This window comes from Pongo abelii, chromosome 18 (genome assembly GCF_028885655.2).
Source record: "Pongo abelii isolate AG06213 chromosome 18, NHGRI_mPonAbe1-v2.0_pri, whole genome shotgun sequence".
Taxonomy (NCBI): Eukaryota; Metazoa; Chordata; class Mammalia; order Primates; family Hominidae; genus Pongo; species Pongo abelii.
This window is the reverse complement of record NC_072003.2, coordinates 21,896,782-21,920,938: the sequence shown is the minus strand read 5'-3', so window position 1 is coordinate 21,920,938 and position 24,157 is coordinate 21,896,782. Positions and strand designations below refer to the sequence as shown.

At 42.9% G+C, this 24,157-nt stretch overlaps 1 protein-coding gene across 2 annotated transcripts in view; it reads right to left on the bottom strand.

Moving 5' to 3' along the window:
* TMC5 (transmembrane channel like 5) overlaps positions 1–24,157 on the bottom strand; it is an 89,865-nt gene that overhangs the window by 47,786 nt on the left and 17,922 nt on the right. For both annotated transcript variants that reach the window (XM_024241443.3, XM_063717656.1), the window contains exons 2-5: positions 21,663–21,888; positions 11,838–12,703; positions 8,374–8,546; positions 3,298–3,387 (exon numbers count right to left, since the gene is read on the bottom strand). In XM_024241443.3, the coding sequence (XP_024097211.2) occupies positions 3,298–3,387; positions 8,374–8,546; positions 11,838–12,625 (1,051 nt within the window). In that variant the 5' untranslated portion in view covers positions 12,626–12,703; positions 21,663–21,888. The remainder of the gene's footprint in view (positions 1–3,297; positions 3,388–8,373; positions 8,547–11,837; positions 12,704–21,662; positions 21,889–24,157) is intronic.

The following is a 24,157-nucleotide window of genomic DNA, read 5'->3' as shown; positions in this document are numbered from 1 at the left end:
TTTCTCCCCAAGGCAGGATTCCAGTCTTTCCCCACCTTTCTGTCTTGGAGTTGGCCATAAAGAAATTCTCCCTCATTTCAGAAGGGGTCCTTCCCCAAACCCTGGAGGAAGGAATGCTACACAGAGAGCCCAAGAAGGATCTGAACAGACACGGCTTTCTGGGTTTCCCCAATCCGCCTATTAGTATGAGATCATACACCTTTTGACCTTTTTGAGATAGAGTCTTGATCTGTTGCCCAGTCTGGAGTGCAATGGCACGATCTCGGCTCACTGCAATCTCCGCCTCCTGAGTTCAAGTGACTCCCCTGCCTCAGCCTCCCAAGTAGCTGGGACTACAGGCGCATGCCACCATGCCCAGCTAATTTTTGAATTTTTAGTAGACACGGAGTTTCACCGTGTTGGCCAGGCTGGTATCGAACTCCTGACCTTAGATGATCCACCTGCCTAGGCCTCCCAAAGTGCTGGGATTGCAGGTGACAGCCACCATGCCTGGCTGTCCAGTCACATTTCTACATGGTTGTCAATCATGTCTATGTAATGAAGCCTCCCCATAAAAGACCCAAGAGGACTGGGTTCAGGGAGCTTTCTGATAGCTGAACACAGGGAGGTTCCTGGAGGGTGGCTCACCCAGGGAGGACATGGAAGCTCTATGCCCCTTCCCCTATACCTCACCCTATGCATCTCTTCCTCTGTGTCCCTTGTAATATTCTTTGTAATAAGCCAGTAAACATAAGTGTTTGCCAGAGTTCTGTGAGCTGCTCCAGCAAATTAACCAAACCAAAGGAGGAGGTTGTGGGAACCCCAACTTGAAGCTGGTTGGTCAGAAGTTCTGGAGCTGGGCGCGGTGGCTCATACCTGTAATCCCAGCACTTTGGGAAGCCGCAGTGGGCGGATCAGTTGAGGTCAGGAGTTTGAGACCAGCTGGCCAAAATGCCGAAACCCCATCTCTACTAAAAATACAAAAATGAGCTGGGCGTGGTGGCACACGCCTGTAATGCCAGCTACTCAGGAGGCTGAGGCACAAGAATCGCTTGAACCTGGGAGGCGGATGTTGCAGTGAGCTGAGATGGTACCACCGCTCTCCAGCCTGAGTAACGGAGTGAGATTCTAAAAAATAATAATAATAAAAAGAAGAAAAAGTTCCGGCGGCCTGGACATGTGGCTGGTGTCTGAAGGAGGTATACAGTCTTGGGGACTGTGCCTTTGTCCTATGGGATCTGACACTATCTCCAGGTAGATAGCGTCAGAATTGAGTTGGAGGACACCCAGCGATGTCTGCTGTAAAACTGATCGCTTTCTTGGTGTGTGGGGAGAAACCCCCACCCATTTGTTCACAGAAGCCTTCTGTGTTGATGGTTGTTGAGTAAGAGAACAGAAAAAACACTCTGAGTGTGTTTTTTTCTATACGGTCTCCAAACCTCATGCTGGCAAGACAGAGCAGTCATGACATTTAAAGGTATTTCTTCTCCCTGATAATTAAGGCCATTCTGTGCCCCAGTGGGGACCAAATAGACAGTGTGATCATTTATATCCAATGGTTTTCCCTTCCAAGTAGCAATATCTAACCCTCCCTGAAAAGGCATACATCTCTTGAAGGATGAGGCTAATGGTTATCTTATAGGCGATGGGGCTGAAAGGTGAGAGTTCTAAGTGGCTTCTCTCCACATGCATCATTGTATAGAGGACCTCATTACTTTATTCCTTGTTGCTCACAGATTTGCCTTGTGGCTCCAGCATTCCCTAGTCTAGTCTCTCTCCTCTGTTGCTCCATTTTTTGTTTTTGTTTGTTTGTTTTTGAGACAGGGTCTCACTCTGTCACCTAGGCTAGACTGCAATGGTGAGATCACAGCTCACTGCAGCCTCAACCTCCCAGGCTCAAGCAATCCTCCCGCCTCGGTCTCCCAAAGTGTTGGGATTACAGGCATAACCCCCGTGCCTGGCTTGTTGCTTCCTTTTTATTTTTCAGTCTCTGCCTCTGATTCAACCTTCATCACCACACACAGTGATCCTTAGAGAGCTTCCTAACTGATTGCAGTGCCTTCTATCTTTCACCAGTCTGACTGCTTCCACACTCCATCACCATAATAATTATACGAATATTCAGAAAAACTTTGATCAATGCATCTTGTCCCCACCAACACAGACATTAGCCACAGAATAGACAGGTGACCCAGTCTTGTCCCCTGTGGTAAAAATGATTGGTTCAAGTGTGGGCATGTCCTCCAGTTAGACTGGCCAGAGTCTTTCCCCCGCATTAGAGATGGACCCAGGGAGGAAGCAAGACTTCCTAATGAGGTGGCTAAGGAGAGGGCTGACGTGGGCCTGCTAATGGCCATGCTCTCTGGCCTGTGGACAAGTCCTGACTCTGATGGAGATGAATGAGGTCTAACTTAAAGAGGAGCTGAGGATCCAGGACATACCTATACATATAGAACTGAAAAGCAAGTTTTACAAAGATGAGAAATGGATGGGAAACCAGAGTCCAGGTGACATTGAGTTCCCTGACATCAGACTGAGGTCCTTATTTCTGTACTCATTCAACAAATTAATCTAAAAAATATCCCTAAAATACCTACTATGTGCCAGGCACTGTACTAGGTGCTGGAAGGTACTAATATTTCTACTTTCATTTCTTTAAGTTTCCCCCATACGCTTCTACCATATGAGCCAATGAATTCCCCTTGGGCTAATGCCTGTTTGAGTTGGGTTTCTGTCACTTGCAACCAGAAGATTCCTAATGAAGACACCCTGATACCCAGAAGACAACAAACTATACATCTAAAAGAAAACTCCATTATGATATGTTAAGCAGGTTCTGCATTAGTAACCACAGTAAAGGCCAAAGGAAATGGCAATGGGTGGATTGTCTTGGACATGTTCCTTCTCCAGGGTTGACTTTTTGGTCACTGTCCTCTAAGTCTTACTGTATTAGTCTGTTTTCACACTGCTATAAAAATACTGCCTGAGACTGTGTAATTTATAGACAAAAGAGGTTTAGTTGTCTTACAGTTCCTCATGGCTGGGTGGTGTTTCTCAGGAAACTTACAAACATGGTGGAAGGCATAGGGGAAAGAAGGCACGTCTCACATAGGGGCAGGAGAGAGAGCAGGTGCAGGGGAAGCTGTCACTTTTAAACCATCAGATTTCAAGGGAACTCCCTCACTATCATGAGAACAGCATGGGGGAAACCACCCCCATGATCCAATTACCTCCTACCAGGTCTCTCCCCCGACACATGGGGATTACAATTTGAAATGAGACTTGGGTGGGGACGCAGAGCCAAACCATATCACTTACCTTGGGGTGACTTGTGCCAATCACATTCAGACAGTGGTGGGTTTCCATAGGCATGGACAGGACCACTTTCACCTACATAAGCAGGGTTCACTGGAAGGAAGAGGAAGGAGACATTGCCGATTAGTCTCACCACACTAGACGTTCCTGGAATGCAATAGTTATGATGTGCTAATAATGGTTTGTAACAGCTAATAAGACTGGGACCTGGTCTTTGAGGTTCTAACAGACTACTGATTAAGAACTTGGGTGGAAACTAGGACAAAAATACAAAAACAGTGCTGTTAAATATAATCAGCCTAGATCAATGGTTTTTCATTTGACTAAGCCATAGTTAAAAATAATTGTTGGCAAGGCGAGGTAGCTCACGCCTGTAATCCCAGTGCTTTGGGAAGCCATGGTGGGACGATTACTTGAGCCCAAAAGTTCAAGACCATCCTGGGCAACATAATGAGACCTTGTCTCTAAAAATATATTTATATATATATAAACTACATGATATAAAAATAAAAATATATATTTTATACTATATATTTTATATATTTTTGTATTTCTAATATATTTATATATTTTTATATGTAACATATAATCTATATTTTATATTATGTTATATGATATAAAAATAAATATATTAAAATATAATAATATATATTATCTATAAATATATATTTTAATATAATATAAAAATAAAATTACATTAATATATATTAAAAAATATATTTTAAGACAGGTTCTCACTCTGTCACCTAGGCTGGAGTGCAGCGGTGCGATTTCAGCTCACTGCAGCTTTGACCTCCCAGGCTCAAGCAATCCTTCCACCTCAGCCTCCTGAGTAGCTGGGACTACAAGCATTCACCACCATGCCTGGCTAATATTTTGTATTTTTTGTAGAGATGGGGTTTCACCATGTTGTCCAGGCTGGTCTCGAACTTCTGGGCTCAAACGATCTGCCAGCCTTGGCCTCTCAAAGTGTTGGGATTACAGGCATGAGTCATGGAGCCCAGTAAAAAAGTGTGTGTGTGTGTAAATAATGGTTGCACTGAGATCCAGGACACACCTATACATATAGAACTGAAAAGCAAGTTTTACAAAATACTTTGTTTGACTATATAAACTGCACTCTAACATGGCCTTACTCTAGTCCACCCTTTTTTTTTTTGAGACTTGCTCTGTCACACAGGCTGGAGTGCAGTGACACAATCTCGGCTCATTGCAACCTCTGCCTCCCGGGTTCAAGTGATTCTCCAGCCTCAGCCTCCCAAGTAGCTGGGAGAAATGGAGAAAATGGAGCACATTTTAATGGGGACAGTATGCAAAATTACATTGGAAGACTTTCTGGAGCTTCTTGCATGGGAATCAACTCCCAGCCCTGTTACTTCCTAGTTGTGCACCCCCTGGGTGTGTGTCTTTAGCATCTCTGAGCTTCAATATCTTAGTCTCTAAAATAGGGATAATAGGCTAGGTGTGGTGGTGTATGCCTGTAATTTTGGCACTTTGGGAGGCCAAGGTGGGACGATCGCTTGAGCACAGGGGTTTGAGACCAGCTTGGGCAACATGGCATAACCCTGTCTACAAAAAATAAAAAAATTGGCTGGGCATGGTGGTAGTGTGCCTGTAGTCCCAGCCACTCGGGAGGTAAATGCTGCAATGAGCTGAGATTGCACCACTGCACTCCAGCCTGCGTGAAAGAGCGGGTGTTTTGTCTCAAAAATAAATAAATAAATAGGGATAATAATAGGACCTTCACATAGGATTGTTGGAGGAATTGAATCAGTGAACACATGTGAAATGATTAAATAATCCTAGAACATATTAAACTCTAATATATATTAACTGTTATAGTAGATTGTTATTCAGCAAATATTACACTTCCCCAACCTTGACCACCTCCATTGATATTGGGCTTAGTCGTGTGACTTGCTTTTAACAATGGAATATGGCAGAAGTGACAGTGTGCCAGTTCCAAGCCAAGGCTTTTAAAGATACCGTGTGCTTCTGCTTGCCATTTTGAGCACTTTCAGCTTACGACATGGGAAGACATTGCCCTAGGTCGCTCACTGGTCCAAGAAGAGGGACACTGGAACTAAATAGAACCCATGACGTAGAGCCAAGCACAACAAACTCAGCCTAGTTCAGCCAAATGCCAACCAACCTTGCAGACCCATAAGAAATAAATGCTTGTTTATCGTACGACTCTGGATTTTTGGAGTTGTTTGTTATGCAGCATTCCTGTGGCAATAGCTAGCTGATACAACTCTTACAGTTGTTGTTGTTGTTATTAACTCAGTTAATATTTTTCAAGCACCTACTGTGGGCCAGGCACTGTGACACTAGGAAGAGCACCTAGAGCCTTGGAGGGTACATAGATGAATACAGGTTCTCCTTAAGGAGTGAACACTTTATCAGGATGGGGTGACACTGGACAAGTGATTGCCAAGGGTTGCAAACTTTGCCCTACAAAAGATCCCAGAGAATTGAACTATACTGACCTGCTTTTTTTGTTTTTTAAATATTTTAACTTCCAATGTTCTATAGAGCTTTGTGGTTGGGAATCTGTTTGTGTTTGCCCTGATTCAACCTAGCAGTAATGCAGGGTAAATAAGAGGTCAGGTTTTGGGTAGAGAGATGGGATTCAATCCTGGCTCTGTCAATTTAGTAAGTGAGTAACCTTGTGCATGTTTCTTTCTGAGTCTTAGTTTTCCCATCTGTTAAAACAGGGAGAGCGGCAGTGCCTGCCTGAAAGGCGGTTGTGCAGATTAAATGAGATAATACAAGTCAAGTGCTGGACAGAGACTCCAGGGCATAGGAAACACTCAAGATTTGCTTGCAGTTCTAAGTTCCACTTGCATTGGAGTAGAGCAATGTGTCTCAATCTTGTTTCATTATCAGCCCGTTAAGCAAGGGACACATTTTTTCCTCATTGCCGTCCTCTAAGACATTTTAATACCAAAGATATACTGTATCCGTTTGTGTATTACACATGTATCTCTGCTTTATACATCAAAAGAGTGAGATTTTTTTCTGGTCTTTCAAGAGCAGATATTCCCCCCTTGGGATTTCTGTTGCCCCTGTGGAGGAATGCATGGAATAAAGGTTTGGAATAGCCCTGGGCTATCTGATGTCTGTGCTCCCAAAGGAATATTCTTTCTTTTTCCTTCCTTCCTTCCTCCCTTCCTTCCTTCCTTTCTTTCTTCCTTCCTTCCCTCTCTCCCCCTCCACCTCCTCCCAACTCTTCCCCTCCCCTCCCCTCCACTCCCTTCCTTTCCTGTCTTGTCCTGTCCTGTCCTGTCCTTTCTTTTTTAGCGACAAGGTCTCACTTTGTCACTCAGACCAGAGTGCAGTGGTACAATCATGGCTCACGGCAACCTCAACCTCCCAGGCTCAAGTGATCCTCCTGTGTCAGTCTCCCAAGTAGCTGGGACCCTAGGTGTGTGCCACCACGCCCAGCTAATTTTTAAAATTAGGCCCGGAATGAAAATTTTCCATGTGTTCACAGTCAGTGTTTTCATTAGTGTAGGGCTATGCATCCTGTCCCCTCCTCTCTGCCTTCTTCCAAACCTGCCCCATCTACTCCTCAAGGCTCATCAATCCTCCATCTGCACCTCCATCTGCACCTGTCAGCACTTGGGTCTCTTGTTCTCTTCTTATTGGCTGAACACTTCCTCCCTTTTCTGACCTCCACAGTCTCCAAATTCCTTTAACATTGCCTGGCTTTTTTTTTCTCTTGTGCCATCAAATGGCTTCCTGGAACATGTCTCTTTTTCCTCCTGGAAAGTTAGAACTGTTCAGAATTGGCCCAGGCTCAAGCCTGTAATCCCAGCACTTTGGAAGGCTGAGACTGGAGGATTGCTTGAAGCCAGGAGTTCAAGACCAGCCCAGGCAACATAGCAAGACACCATCTTTCTCAAGCATAAAAAAAGGGCCAGGTCATGGTGGCATGCAACTGCAGCCTCTGCTACTGGGGAAGCTGAGGTGGGAGGATTGCTTGAGCCTAGGAGATCGAGGCTGCAGTGAGCTATGATCAGCCTGGGTGACAGAGCAGGACACTGTCTTAAAAAAAAAACTGTTTAGAATTTCCTTTGCCTCCTGGAGCTAAGCATCTTACCTATACACACAACAAATTATGAGGACAACATGATTTTTCAAATATTAATAGTTTGCTTGCTAACTTTCTTTAGTCTTTTTTTTTTTTTTTTTTTTTTAACAGAGTCTTGCTCTAGTGTCCAGGCTGGAGTACAGTGGTGCGATCTTGGCTCACCGCAACCTCCGCCTCCCGGGTTCAAGTGATTCTTCTGCCTCAGCCTCCCGAATAGCTGGCATTACAGGTGCCCTCCACTGCGCCTGGCTAATTTTTGTATTTTTAGTAGAGACGGGGTTTCATCATGTTGGCCAGGCTGGTCTCGAACTCCTGACCTCAGGTGATCTGCCCGCCTCAGCCTCCAAACTGCTGGGATTACAGGTGTGAGCCACCACACCCAGCCTTTTCTTTAGTCTTGATGTGGCACTTTTGTTGACCTATTTAGGCTTTAAATCACATGAGGGCAGAGCTACCTCTTAACTCCCTTTTCCACCAGTAGGTTCTGAACACATACGTGCTGATTGCCTGAATGCCTTTAGGATATGCTAAACTACAGGTGGCCACTGACAGCTAACAAAAAATGTGATTTTGTTTGCCCAGCTCACTGTTTTTACTTTTAAAAATTATTTTGGAACACGTCAACATCAGGTTTCACATAAAACCCCAAATACATGGCTTCTGAAAAGTATGAAGATCTTGCCACAATGAGCCCACATTGCCACATAACCACTGTGGACTGAGCTTCACCAGCTCCGGTAGGAACAGAGTGCACAGGTCCCCATTTCCCACAACCCTTACCTGGCATTTTTTTAATAATTGATGACAATTAACTTGGCTTCTCTAAACACTGAATTCTCAACTTTTGTATGTAAAAAAAGGGTCTCTGAGATTGGAAGGATACACCAATTCTCCTATTGCCAAGTCTCCTTAATCATTGCACCCCTAAATCCACTGATTTTATTTTCTTCCCAGGATATGATCCTGGCTTAACAAATGCTTACCATAGCCACTTCCAGGAGCACCTGGCAGAGAGTGGCCATATGAGTTTGCCATCTCCATGGATGCCATTTCAATGCCTTCAGGGTAATCTTCATTCTCTCCCCAAAGGTTGCCCAAGGGGCCATCACTCCTGTGACGAAATGAGGGCTGGATTGAAGATGTTCTGCTGAGCACCCTAAAATCCAAAATGATGGATCACTCTCCAACCAAGAGTATAGTAAGGAGTGTCATCCATCCATCCATCCATCCATCCATCCATCCATCCATCCATCCATGCATCCATCCATTCAATCATGTATTCATCCATTTATTTATCCATCCATCCATTTATCCATCCATACATTCATCCATCCATCTATCCATCCATGTATCCATCCATTCAATCATGTATTTATCCATCCATTTATTCATCCATCCATTCATCCATCCATTGATTCATCTGTTTATCCATCCATCCATGTACCCATCCATTCATTCATGTATTCATCCATCCATTTATCCATCCATCCACTTACCATCCACCCATCCAACCATACATACATTCATCCGTCCATCTATCCATCCATGTGTTCATCTATCCATCCATGTATCCATCCATTTATTAATGTATTCATCCATCCATCCATTCCATTCCACAAATGCAGACTAAATGCCAACCCTGAGTTAGGCATGGGCTAGGAGATGAGAATACAGAGAGGAAAACATGGGGTATCTGCCCTCAAGAAGCTCACAGTACAAGTTGGTACAGCTTCTTAGACACAGCTATGAACAATTATACTACAAGTAGAAACTGGTGAGTATCTGAAGACAGGCCCAAGGAGTTTGGAGGAAAGAGAATTCTTGCTGAGAGTTTTGGGAGAAATCTGCGTGGAAAAGATACATTTGAGCGGGGATTGAGAGGACCCATTCATACGTAAGGGGAGGGGATTCCAAGGATGAAGAACAGCATAAAAAAATGTGTGAGGCCAGAAAGTGCTGAATATATAAAGGAAATGCTATGAACATCAATTGATGAGTGATGATTCTCAATTTACTACATATACCACTTCCTAAGCCTTGTCCTGGAGAATTGAATCAGAAGTTCTGAAGGTTTGGCCGAGGCATCTGTATTATTTTTAAAGTTCCCCAGGTAACTGGGTAATGCTAAGGATCAGCCAAAGTCAAGAACCACTGACCTAGAGCATAAGGTCAAGGCACGGGGCAGACAGGAGACTTAAGAGGAGATCAGTCAGGCTGGTCTTTGGCTGGCATCTTACATTAACGCGACGTATCCTTATTCATAAACATTCTATAAGTGAAGTTGGGTGGCTTTTCTCCAAAGGTTATGGGGACCCATGGAAGATGAAAAGCAAAGGAGTGATAGGATCAAAGGTGGGCTTTGGAATGATGAATCAGGCAGTGGATGATAAGACCAAGGAGGACATTTTCATCTGGTCCTGTTAACCCTACTATTTGTGTTCTAAAGACATCAGGACTGCTGCACACCCAAGTCCTATATCCTTGTTCCTAGAGATAAACACAAGCCACCAGTTTTTTTTTTATCAAATTCATAAATATTACTAGTAGAAACAGTAAATGCAAAATCAAACTCATATTGGTTACAACTTCACACGACAAACATTGTTACTGATTAAACCACAAACTGACTTTGAAAAATCACATCCTAGACTGGGCACAGTGGCTCATGCCTGTAATCCCAGCATTTTGAGAGGCCGAGGCAAGCGGATCATTTGAGGTCAGTAGCTCAAGACCAGCCTGGCCAACATGGTGAAACCCTGTCTCTACTAAAAATACAAAAACTAGCTGGGCATGGTGGTGCATGCCTGTAATCCCAGCTACTTGGGAGGCTGAGGCAGGAGAATCACTTGAACCTGAGAGATGGAGGTTGCAGTGAGCCAAGACTGAGCCACTGCACTCCAGCCTGGATGACAGAGTGAGACTCTGTCTCAAAAAAAAAAAAAAAAAAAATTACATTTTGTTGGCAACATGAACATGAAAAAACTTAACCCAGGAAAAATTAGATTTGGTAGAACTAAGTCACCCAGACTAATGCTGTCGGTGTCCAGAACAGCATCTGGTAAAATTTGTCAAGGAACAAAAATTGACAGAAGATCAAAATCTTTTAGTCAAAATTTAGATCTACAGAATCTAAACCTGGAAAAACTGGACTTGCTATTTAAAAATGGCCTCAGGCCAGGCGCAGTGGCTCATGCCTGTAATCCCAGCACTTTGGGAGGCTGAGGCAGGTGGATCACCTGAGATTGGGAGTTTGAGACCAGCCTGACCAACATGGAGAAACCCCGTCTCTACTAAAAATACAAAATTAGCTGGGCATGGTGGTGCATGCCTGTAATCCCAGCTACTCAGGAGGCTGAGGTAGGAGAATCGCTTGAACCCGGGAGGCGGAGGCTGTGGTGAGCTATGATCGTGCCATTGCACTCCAGCCTGGGCAACAAGAGCGAAACTCCATCTCAAAATATGAATGAATGAATGAATGAATGAATAAACAACAACAACAACAACAACAACAAAAAAAAACGGCCTTAAAGGAATACTGAAAATGGTGAAAACTATAATTGATAAAATTAGATTAAAATAGTGCAGATAATCAGTGAATCAAATCTGCAGTAAAGTTTTGGTGAAAAGTCATCAATTCTGATAATCTCAGTAAAATACAAATAAAAGTGTAAAAATCAGAAGTGGTGCAAACATGGCCGGGCATGGTGGCTCATGCCTATAATCCCAGCAGTTGGGAGCCTTCTTCAAGACTAGCCTGGGCAACATGGCAAAACACCATCTCTATAAAAAAATAAAAAATTAGCCGGGCATAATAGGTGCACGCCTGTAGTCCCAGCTACTTGGGAGGCTGGGGTGGGAGGATTGATTGAGCCCAGAAAGTTGAGGCTGTGGTGAGCTATGATTGTGCCACTGCACTCCAACCTGGGTGACATAGCAAGACCGTGTCTCAAGAAAAAGAAAAAAAAAAAGACCAAAAAAAACCAAAGAAGTGGTGCAAACATCTCATATAAAAAACTAATTGACTTCATGGAGTTAGATCTCCAAAAGATTTTCTGGATAACAATTCATTACTGTTGATATAATTTTGATTAAAGTGTTTGGATTTATGAGTGTCAAGCCTTAACCTTGTTGGCAATGCAGCAGGGTCAAAACAGTGTGGATCTAGATGTCTTACAGGGATTGAATTAGGAAGAGGTGGGATAATGGGAAGGTGATCCATGGAAAGAGATGGTGAAAGATTAAGTTCAAGTAAGGGCTTGAAGCCTCAAACTGAGAGTCCATGGCCCAGGTGAGGTCTACAGATAGGTATGCACGTTTCACCACAACTTCAGGTCATGGAAACCATCATATATATCCCTAATCTAAACCACACCAACCAAATTCCATTGACTTGATGATTCAGCACTCAGTATCCACTCCTAATGAAGGGATATATATCTGAACTTACCCCCTGGTCATCTTTGGGGTCTCAGAAGAGTCATAATCACGACCATTCTCAGCATCTGAATAATCAGGTTCTCTCCAAGTGCTTGGCAAGTTCTGACTGTCCTCAGCACCGGGATAGTCTGGCTCCCCAAAAAAGGGTGGAGAGTTAGGTTGAATGTCAGCGCCTGGATAATCAGGCTTTCCCAGAGAGTCTGCATACGGATTGATTCTAAAACTTGTATGTTCTAGATTCCTTCTGGATCCTGGATGGTTCAAATTGGCTCTGGGTCCAGGATGATCAGAGTTGCTCTGAGCTCCAGGGTAGTCCGGTTCTAAGGAGCCAAAATGATCTGGATGTGTTCTGGAGCCTGCATAGTTTCCACTGCTGCTGGAGCCTGCAAAATCAGGATTTCGTTGAGATCCAGGGTAGTCTGGCTGTCTGGATGATGCTTGGTGGTAGGGATGACTCTGAAATTCACTATAATCTGGCTCTGGTAGGGAGGTAGGATGGTCTGGGCTTGTTCTAGAGGCTGCAGAGTATGCATTGCTTCTGGTGCCAGAATAGTCTGGATTACTCAGAGATCTAGGATAATTTGGTTCTGCCAGAGACCCAGGATAGTCCGGACGTGTTCTGGAGGCTACAGAGTATGGATTACTCCTGGTGCCGGGGTAGTCTGGATTGTTCAGAGGACCTGGAACATCTGGATAACCCTGAGTTTTCAAATACCCCTGCTTACGGTTCTGAGACCCTGAATAGTCAGGGTAATCTGGGTCTTCCTCAGACCCGTTATTCCTGTAGTAGGCAGACATGTTGGTATGGACTCTTCAGCCTGGAGTGGTAAACTGTCCCAGCATTTGCAATTAATCAGGGATCTTTTTTTTTTTCACCTGAAAAACAAGAAGAAAAGAAAAAGTCAGATTTTTTTTTTCCCTTTCTTCCCTGCAGAGATTGCTGGTTATCTTCCAGTATCTGTCCTCCTTTCCTTTGTAGTCGGGTACACAACTGCCTAGAATAAAGACTATGTTTCTAGATTCTCTTGCACCAAGGTATGAACATGAGGATGGTCAATGGGATGAGAGCAGCAGTGATACACACAACTTCCCGGCTGTGCTGTTAGAGGAAAGAGGTTATTCCTCCCTTTCTCCATCTTGCTTCCTGTGGGCCGGAATGCGGAGATGACGGTGCACCATCTTGGGTCATGCACACAAAGCCAAGAACTGCATTTGGAATAAATGCGCAACAGAGGAAAGGATGCTGGGTTGCTGGTGACTTCACAGAGCACAGCCATTGTATCAGCTCAGACTATTATGTGAGAGAGAAATAAAATTATCTTGTTTAAACCACTGTTTTTATGGTCTTTAACACATGCAACTAAGCTTACATCTTGAACAATATATTCCCTTAGTTATGGGGGAGGGGACCAGTGAACCAAAGGATTGAAAGAAACAAGGACTTTTTGCGCTTTTTGATTACACTTGAGGTTCTAGGGTTCAAAGCATAAATTAATCTAAGTGCATAAAAGAAGAATGGTTAATGGAAACTAGAGGACTGGGGTAAGTAGACAATTGCTATGACCCCTTCCTGTTTGAAAATAAGATGTTATGAGCTCCATAAGCTCTGATCCATAGACCACAGCATACTTTTGTCAAATTTAGCCCAAAGCTACCTCCTAACGTATTTTAAGTTTGGCCTAAAGATTTCTCTGTACATAATGAACTGTGACCTAACTAGAGGTGTCAACAGACTATAACCTACTCTTGTACCAATCACTGAATTTTGGCCAATCACAGGCAACCAATTGTTCAAACTGTGTTCAAATAAGGCAAATGCTGAGCTGTAACCAATCCATTGTTCCTGAACCTCACTTCCATTTTTTCTATGTCATTTTCCTTTTCTTGTCCATAAATCTTCTTTGACCCAGCATGTGGCAGCATCTAAGTCCCTCGGAACCTATTCTGGCTGGGGAGGCTGTCCCATTAGCAAATCATTCTTTGTTTGATTAAACTCTATTACCTCTAGTTTGTCTAAAGTTTTTCTTTTAACACTTTGAAATAAGAGGTGAAGCAGTTTTAATTTTCTTTTCTTTTCGTTTTTCTTTTTTTGAGATGGAGTCTCACTCTGTAGCCTAAGCTGGAGTGTAGTGGTGCAATCTTGGCCCACTGCAACCTCCGCCTCCTAGGTTCAAGCAATTCTCCTGCCTCAGCCTCCTGAGTAGCTGGGATTACAGGCGTGCACCATTATGTCTAGCTAATTTTTGTATTTTTAGTAGAGACAGGGTTTCACTATGTTGGTCAGGCTGGTCTCAAACTCCTGACCTCAGGTGATCCACCCGTCTCGGCCTCCCAAAATGCTTGGATTATAGGCATGAGTCACCACACTTGGTTGAGTTTCTTTCTTTCTTTCTCTCCTTTCTTTCTTCTTTTTTTTTTTTTTTTTTTTTTTGACAGGGTCTCACTCTGTCACCCAGGCTGTAGTACAATGGTACAATCATAGCTCACTGCAGCCTCGATCTCTTGGGACTCAAGCGATCCTCCCACCTCAGTCTCCTGAGTAGCTAGGACCACAAGCACGCATCACTATGCCCAGCTAATTTTTTCATTTTCTGTAGAGATGGGGTCTCCCTATGTTGTTGCCCAGGCTGATCTCGAACTCCTGAGCTCAAGTGATCCTCCTGCCTCAGCCTCCCAAAGTGCTGGGATTACAGGCGTAAGCCACTGCACCTGGGCCTCCAGTTTTCATTTCTAAGTGTGCTGGATATCTGTTGTTTTTACTTGCCTACTACCCACTTCCCCTTCTGTTAGCATCAATGTCCTGACTTTCCTCTGAGCATCATTCCCTCCCTCACTCTTGGTCCAGGTGATTCAGGAAGGGCTGACTGCACTCCTGACAGGCTGGTCAGGATGGTCACATGACTCAGGTGTCCACCATCCCCCTCGCCACAGAGTTTGGCTCAAGAATGGGCATGTAAACCTAGTCAGTCCTCCAGGACGAGGACAAGGCTTACTGGTAAAGAGTTGCTCTTATTTCACTGGGGTGGCTAAGGGGATAGAATATATACATAAACCTGGAGTTTCTGATGTCATGTCAGAGGGAACAGAGAAAAAGAGTAATTAGTAGGGGAGAAAATTTAAAGAAAGAATCAATAGGATTTGTTGGCTGATCCAACAGGGAAAGGGTGAGAAGGAAAATAAAAGACAAGCGTATCTCTACAGTTTCAAGCCAGCATGATGAGATGAACAGCAATATTTTTGAAATAAGGAAGTAGAACATTTTTAAAGCTCAGCCAACTTTTGCAAGTTTCTCTCTATGTAAATGACAAGGGTTAGACTTGAGTAATCAGAGTTACGATAATATTAACTTTCTGCCAACACCTACAGTCTCAGAATGTCCGTGTGCCAACCCACGTACATATTTCTCAGCATAGTTGACATCTGTGTTTCATTATTGTGTCCCTGCACGGCATCCATTTCTCGCTTTTGTGGTTAACACTTTTCCCTGGGTAACACCTCTCCCACACAGTCAGTCCCTGTGGGCCAGGTGTGGAATATGACCTGTCAGAATTATTTTCTTCCTGAAGACAGTGATTCTGTCAGAGCATACAACCCAGTTAAAGCCAGTGAGATTCAATTCTGGGAGTTTTATCAGAACCGTAGGGAAGAGAGAAGCTCTGTCTTCTGCCGGCCTTGGAGCTAGGAAATTTTATTTTATTATATTTTTTGAGACAGGGTCTCACTCTGCCATCCAGGCTAGAGTGCAGTGGCATGCTCACAGCTCAATGCAACCTCGACCTCCCAAGCTTAGGTGAGCCTCCTCCCTCAGCCTTCTGAGTAGCTGGGACTACAGGTGTGCACCACTATGCCTGGTTAATTTTTGTATTTTTATAGAGACAGGGTTTCTCTATGTTGCCCAGGCTGGTTTCAAACTCCTGGGCTCAAGCGATCTGATCTCGGCCTCCCAAAGTGCTAGGATTACAGGTGTTAGCCACTGCACCCAGCCAGAGTTAGGAAATTTTAAACCTGAAGCTGCCAGTGGTCACCAGTAGAGAAAGGCCTAAGAGTGATGCCAACAGGGAGGAGAACAGAACCAAGAGATAAACAGAAAGAGGAGCCAGATGTGGATGACATTGTCAGATGTTGATGACATCGTTTAAACACCTGAATCCAGCCAAACCTGAAGGCAACTGGATACTTGAGTCATTACATTCTCTTTTTTACTAAGGTTGGTTTGAGTTGGGTGTCTGTCATTTGCAAATGAAAAAAAAGAATTCTGACAAATATGCCAGTTTTGCAAATAAGAACACCTATACAAACTGTCTGTAGTGCTAAGAAGACTAAATGCTGTGCTTTATTGCAAATTACTTTTCCTAACAAGAAAACTTATCCCATTTGTTTACTTGTGTTCTAAGACTAGAAAGTTATATTTATGCTCCAGAAATTTCCACAGCCTAACAAAGCCCAAAGCTATTACATCTAACTAGCTAAACGATACCTAGTAAATTCAAGAAATTGAAAACAGATACAGCTGTATTGGCCCAAAATAAATAAGTATTTCTACCAAAAGATAAGAAAAATGTTCATGGAAACTGTTTAACTGTTTTTCTTTTTCTTTTTTCTTTCTTTCTTTTTTTTTTTTTTTCTTTTTGAGACGAAGTTTTGCTCTTTCACCCAGGCTGGAGTTAAGTGACGCCATCTTGGCTCACTGCAACTTCCGCACCCCCCTCCCCGGGTTCGAGCAATTCTTCTGCCTCAGCCTCCCGAGTAGCTAGGATTACAGGTGCCCACCACCATGCCCTGCTAATTTTTGCATTTTTAGTAGAGATGGGGTTTCATCATGTTGGCCAGGCTGGTCTCGAACTCCTGACCTCAGGTGAAACACCTACCTCAGCCTCCCAAAGTGCTAGGATTACAGATGTGAGCCACCGTGTCTGGCCAGAAACTGTTTTTCATAAGAGCCAAAAGTTGAAAATAACCTGAATGTCATTCAACAGTGGAATAAGTAAATGAATTGTGGCATATTCATTCCATGAAATACTACAGAGAGGCAACAAAGACTGAACTTCTGCTGCATGCAGCGTCATGGATGAATGTCACAGATGCAAGGATGAGAAAAAAGAGTTGGACACAACAGAGTTCATACTGTATAATGTTTTTACAAAGTTCAAAAGCAGGCAAAGTAATACATGGTGACAGAAGTCAAAATAGTGGCTACCTAGAGTAAGGAAAGAGGTGAGTGATGACTAGGAATTGCATGAGGGATCTCTGGGGTGCTGGCTGATGATCTTGAGTGATGGTTAAAGGGAGGCATGTATGTGTGTGTGTGTAAAAATCCATCAGGTTGCACACTTAAGAGTTGTGCACATCTCTGTAAATACATACTCCTAAATTTTTTTTTTTTTTTTTTTTTTGAGACAGAGTCTCGCTCTGCACCCAGGCTGGAGTGCAGTGGCACAATCTTGGCTCACTGCAACCTCCGCCTCCTGGGTTCACGCCATTCTTCTGCCTCAGCCTCCCAAGTAGCTGGAACTACAGGCGCCTGCCACCATGCCTGGCTAATTTTTTTTTTTTTTTTGTATTTTTAGTAGAGACGGGGTTTCACCGTGTTAGCCAGGATGGTCTCAATCTCCTGACCTCATGATCCATGGGCCTTGGCCTTCCAAAGTGCTGGGATTACAGGTGTGAGCCACCACGCCTGGCCTATACTCCTAAATTTTAAAAATAAAATGAGAAATCAGAAGCTGTAACATAAAACCTTCCAATTCTCCCAGGAATCATTATACCAGTTGAAAAAAGCGGTAGGGTTTTCACTCACAAATATTTCCAATTTTCTTATGCGTAAATCAAAGAAAATAGGAACTAATGAAAACAAAACCCACGTGAAGACAGGTCTTCTAAGTGAATATATGTTACCTGAATGGAATCATCTGTCTATGTGATGCTATGAAATGAAAGTGGTTGGGAACCCAGCCCTTGGTGTCAGATAGAACTGGGCTTACTTTCCGTTTGCTGGCTGTGTAGACTTGGGCAAGTCACTTAACCCTTCTGAGTCTGTTTCCTCAACCATACAATACTGACAATAATATCTCATATGATTGTTGTAAGGAATGAACAAGATAAGGCACAGAAGGTGGCCAACATCAAGGAAGCAGTCACTGAATGGAAGCTATTATGTGATATTATATTTATTTATGTACAATGTAAACCCTGGCAACTTCCAAAAGAGACAGGAGTGAGTACACAGTAAAAGTCACACACTCAACCAGGACATGATTAAAGAAATAGGAAATGGGCCAGGCATGATGGCTCACATCTGTAATTCCAGCACTTTGGGAGACCAAGGCAGGAGGATTCCTTGAGGCCAGGAGTTTGAGACCAGCCTGGGCAACATAGCAAGACCCCCATCTGTCTCTCTCTCTCTCTATGTATATATATACATATAATTTGATATATATATATAAAATTTGATATATATATAATTTGATATATATATATAAATTAGCTGGGCATGGTAGTACATGCCTGTAATCCCAGCTACTCAGGAGGCTACTAGGTGGGAGGATCGCTTGAGCCCAGAAGGTTGAGGTTGCAGTGAGCTATGACTGCACCATTGTACTCCAGCCAGGGCAACAGAGTGAGACCCTGTCTCAAAAAAAAAAAGAAAGAAAGAAATAGGAAATGTCTTATAATCAGGTAGAGGAAGTAGCAATCCTGCAAAATTCCCAGGCCGACACAGTGACTGTAACTGAGAACTAAATTTTGCCCTGAGCTTCTTATTAGCCAAGACTAAAAGGGAATCATGACAAGTTATCTAATACTCACTATTTGTGGGAATAAAAAGGAAGTATACCAGTTTTTCAAGAGGACTACATTTCCTCCCAAGATCAATTTCTGAAAATAATTTATCATGAGAACTCTTTCAAAGGGATCGAATAACAATGTAATGAAAGCCAGGACTTAGGGTCACCAGCAAACAAAGCACTCAGAAGCTCTAACTCCAAGAGGGGCTGCAGGAGTGGAGTTGGGGAGAGACTCTGGAGTCCCCTCCAGGTCACTGTGATGCAGGAAGACAATCGCATATGGCTATCTCTGGCCACTGGGCTGTGAGCATAAGTGACTGTGTCACTTCCAAGAGAAAGCATTCAAAAGCCAAAATGAGACCCTCTAGCTCCCCTTCCACTGCCATGGGAACCAGTGATATTCCCAAAGGGGACCCGGTCACCAGCCTGGGTTCCTGCATGACTGCATGGATCACAGCCCACCTGCACCTACCCACAGTAGCTTTTCATCATCAAGAAACAAACTTTTATGTTTTAAGACATTTAGATTTTGAGATAGTTTATTTTGATGCAGCAGAGCTTAGACGAGCCTGACTGATACAAATCATTTTGGTTTTGTTTTGAATCTTTGACAAATTTACATATATGTATGTATGTATATAACTTCATATTGTATGTGTATATGTGTATTATATGTGTATATTATATGTATATACACACAAAGATATGCATACAATTTATATATTTATTCATATCTACATATATAATAGATCTACACATATACATTATATATATACACATTCATATAACACACACACAAAAACACACATAGATTAGATAGAAAGATAGATAGATGGGTAGACAGATGATAGATAGATAGAAAGATGGATGTTATATGTGATCAGCCAACAATTAGCTTCAAGTCTGTTGGACAGTTCTCTGTTCCATTGCCATTTGACAAGAGCTTGTGTATTGCACATCTGTTTCACAGTTGGGAACAAATGCTGTAACCACTACCACCTGTACTGCAACAAATACCTAAACAAACAAAGAGCTAAACCCACAGAAAAGGATTGGGAAAGAGAGAGGAGGAAATGGCCATAAGGAAATAGTCTCTCACATTGATGTCACATGAAGTGGGAGTGGCCTTCTGAGAACCTTACCCTTAGCTTCCTGTTAACTATTAGAGGAGTAAATGAGATATCTCGCAGGTTCAAAGGAATGATACTGTTTCCTGTTGCCTTGGAAAAAGCGCAAAGAGGGTACTATCCTACTTTCTTTCTTCCTAGTTTTTGTTTCTCTAGCACCTCCTCAATAAGGGCTATTGAACCATCTATTTCAAGTCCTCCTTTCCATATCCCATTTAGGGTTTCTCACTTCACCATTTGAATGGTTTTCAATCACATGCCCAAGCAATGACATGTCTTCTAAGTCTGTTAATTGAGGACTCCTTATTTGATGTTGCAAGGCTTCCTGGTTTGAATGGATCATCAAACTATCTTGTGTTTGTCATTCAGCTAATTCAGAAATCTTCAAGGGATCAATTACATCCCAGAATACAGATGAGGTCACATTCAAGCTATTTACTGGCTTTCTGCTGCCTCCCACTTCTCCCCGCCTCAAGCTAACATAAGGCCAGGCCAGCCACCCACAAGTTCTGTTCTGCACCATCAAAATGATCTCACAAAACCCAGACACTCAGCCAGAATCGCTAAGGATTGTCAGGCCAAACTTTGTGTATAATGACAAAAAAACTGGGAGAAATTCAAAAATTCAGCAACAGAGGATGGGCTGAATCAGTCACAGGACATCTGCACAGTGGAATACCATGGAACCATCACAAAGAATGCTTTAGATCTACAGGTGCCAGCAGAAGATGGCCAGCTGTGATTCTTGTCTTTAATCTCCTTTTCCCATCTCCTGCCCTGGGCCTGGTTAGAACATGTGATCATGCAGCCTGTGAATTGTCCAAAGGTTAATTTTTCTAATTGAGGCCATTTATTACCTCAAAGACAGGAAGGAGAAACCAGGGCCTTATGAAACAGCAAATTGACCAGCACCAAGAGCAGGAAGTTGCCCTGAGAGAGGCAAAACAAGGCCACAAAGTCCAATTTCAGCCGTACGTTTTGTCTTCTTGTTCTTCTTCTTTTTTTTTTTTTTCTTTTTTTTCTGAGATGGAGGGTCCCTCCTCTTGCCCAGGCTGGAGTGCAATGGCGCGATCTCGGCTCACTGCAACCTCCGCCTCCTGGGTTCAAGCGAGTCTCCTGCCTCAGCCTCCCAAGTAGCTGGAATTACAGGCACGCGCCACCACACCCAGCTAATTTTTTGTATTTTTAGTAGAGACGGGGTTTCAGTGTGTTGGCCAGGCTGCTCTCTAAGTCCTGACCTCAGGCGATCCACCCACCTCGGCCTTCCAAAGTGCTGGGATTACAGGTGTAAGCCACCGCGCCCGGCCCCCATGTTTTGTCTTCTAACGGGGTGAACTTTGTCACGAAAACCCATGATTAACCTCTTAACATAAATGAAATCAATGTTCTATATGCTAGTGATGATTCTGTAAATAATATAAGATCCCTACATACTTAAGACCCACAGTTAAAATTATGAAAATGATTCTATAGAAGTTTTTAACTAGTTCCAATGAACCATCATTTATTTGACTTAAAACAGACCAACTCATTTTTTAAAAATTGTTTTTGTTGTGGCATGTGCCTGTAATCTCAGCTACTCGGGAGGCTGAGGCAGGAGAATTGCTTGAACCAGGGAGTTGGAGGTTGCAGTGAGCCGAGACCGCGCCACTGCACTCCAGCTTGGTGACAGAGTGAGACTCAGTCTCAAAAAAAAAAAAATTGTTTTTATTGCAGAGAGTGGAGAGAAGGAAAGAAATTAGTCCCACTAAAATTCTGTTTTGCCATCTAAGGATATTAAAGGCAACGGCAGCTATCACAATTGACTATCACCGTTATCTCATAAAACATTTTATGGACTGGACTTAAAAAAAAGAGAGGGAGACCCCATCTCAAAAGGAAGGGTAGTTCATTTAACTGAATAAATTCAGCTGTATGAAAACTTACTTTTTTACCCTTATTGTTCTTGCTTTGTCCCAAGTAGATGCAAACGTTGCGCAAACCAACTTGATCTTAAGATGTTGTTGAGAACACTGGAGTCACGTGTCCATGGGTCTTTCAGGCTGGCTTTTGATGGGAGCTGGGCTGTGGGTGATTTACGGAGGGATAATCTGTGATGCCGGTCTGAAGTCTGAATATTCCAAGTTGCTGACTGCAGGCAGAGCCTCATGTCCTGAAAATCAGAAGACAGAGGACTTAAACTTCCATAAAAGATGGGCTCATACTGTACAACCCAATCCTGTGCATTTGGAAGCAGAAAACACTGGCTCAAATGGCTTCCTGTTTTCTCTTCTCTTAAAAACTTGAAACATGAGACTACAGTGAAACATAGAGAAGAAAAGGTCAAATATTAACTCATACTACTCTTTTTCACATGAATTCCAGACTTGCATTTGTTTTCTTAAGGAAATAAAACATTTCTGGTGAAGCTCTCTAATACCTCTTCCTAATCCAATTTTCCACAGTGTCCTCTTCCCTGTCTGGAAGGTACCACTATCATAAATGTGGTGTGTGACTTTCCAGGGCACGCTGTTCATACCATGACCACTGTTATGAGTTGAGTTGCATCCCTTCAAAAAGGTATGTTCAAGTCCCAGTCCACAGTACTTCAGAATGTGACCTGATTTGTAAGTAGGATCTCGGTGGAGGTAATCAAGTTAAAATAAGTTCACTGGGGTGGGACCTAATGCAACATGACTGGTGTCCTTATAAAAAGGGGAAATTTGGGCCAGGCACAGTGGTTCCCGCCATAATCCCAGTACTTTGGGAGGCCGAGGCAGGTGGATCACCTGAGGTCAGGAGTTCAAGACCGGCTAATTCTAAAAATTCTTGAAAGGCAATGAAAAAGAATTTAAAAAGAAGAAATCGCTCATTCCCAGGCATCTCATTTCAACCAAAGTTTCACATTAGCAGTTCTGGAAGCTCCCATTCTTTTTGCAGGCAGCTGATCTTGGACAGACAACTCCAACACAAGGATGATGGCCCCCACACATGGACGAGTGGTTGCCAGAGCACCAGGTCATGGGACGCTCACACACAGGCACATTTCAGCAGAGACGTTGATTTCGTTTGCTTGCCTGCTCATCATTGCTCTTTCTGGGTTTGCATATGAGTGTAATGATTACTTTGGCTGTCAGCCTCGATACCATGACAAATAAATGCCAGGAACTCCTTTATCTGCAGTGTGTAATGTTTAGGACCAGGAAATAAAAGGTAATGTCAATAGTCTCTAAATAGCAAGTGAGAGCAATAGCTTCCATCACTCAATTAACAAAGCCTTCCCGTAAATAAACATTTGTTAGTGTTGAGATCTGTGTTGGCTTTTCAGAGTGTCAGGCACATTCACAGCCATACACTTAGACTCCTTAGAGCCTAAGAAAATGAAGTCTATGCTTAGAAAATAAGGTCTATGGTTTCAAGACAGCAAGATCAAAACCTATGAATAGGAAAATAAAAATAGAGGTTGGGCATGGTGGCTTATGCCTGTAATCCCAGCATTTTGGGAGGCTGAGATGGGCAGATCACTTGAGGCCAGGAATTGGAGACCAGCCTGGCTAACATGGCGAAAACCCATCTCTACTAAAAATAAGAAAATAAGCCAGTCGTGGTGGCTCGCACCTGTAATCCCAACTACTTGGGAAGCTGAGGCACGGGAATTTCTTGAACCTGGAAGGCGGAGGTTGCAGTAAGCGAGATCATGCCACTGCACTCTAGCCTGGGCAACAGAGAGAGACTCTGTCTCAAGAAAACAAAACAAAACAAAACAAAACAAAGGAAAATATAAATACAGCAAAATAGTCACAACCTCTTGTTCTTTTTGTTTGTTTTCCCTTCTGTAAGGAATTTACTAAGTTTTCAAGATATTTATTCAATTCTCAAGGAAAGGTAATATAAAGAGAATGTAAGATTTTTAGCTTGTTAAATGAGTGAGAAAGAGTCAGAAGCTACAAAATGAAAAATGAATTTTAATCACTTGAAAGTCATCACCTAAACATGGCAAAAAATCCTTCAAGGAAATGGTCTAAGGTATAGTGTTTACTACTGAAGTAACAAATGCCTCTTATAACACTGAATTAACATGAGTTCTAATGTATTTTTTAAATGAGAATTGGGGCTGAGCGAGGTGACTCAAGCTTGTAATCGCAGTACTTTCAGAGTCTGAGCAGCGCAATCATTTGAGGCTGGGAGTTTGAGGCTGCAGTGAGCTATGATCATGCCACTGTACTCCAGCCTGGGCAACAGAGCAAGATGCTGTCTCAAAAAAAAAAAAAAAATTTGGGAAATTTGGGAAGAAAGAGTTGGCAAATGTCACCAATTAATCTTCACAAGTCACCAATTAATCTTCACAAATAAAATTTGTTTTTAAAAAAGCTAAAATGAGAAGATTCTTTTATTTTACATGGATGTTCGAAGCTTATCAAATCTCTTTCTGCTAGCTAAGA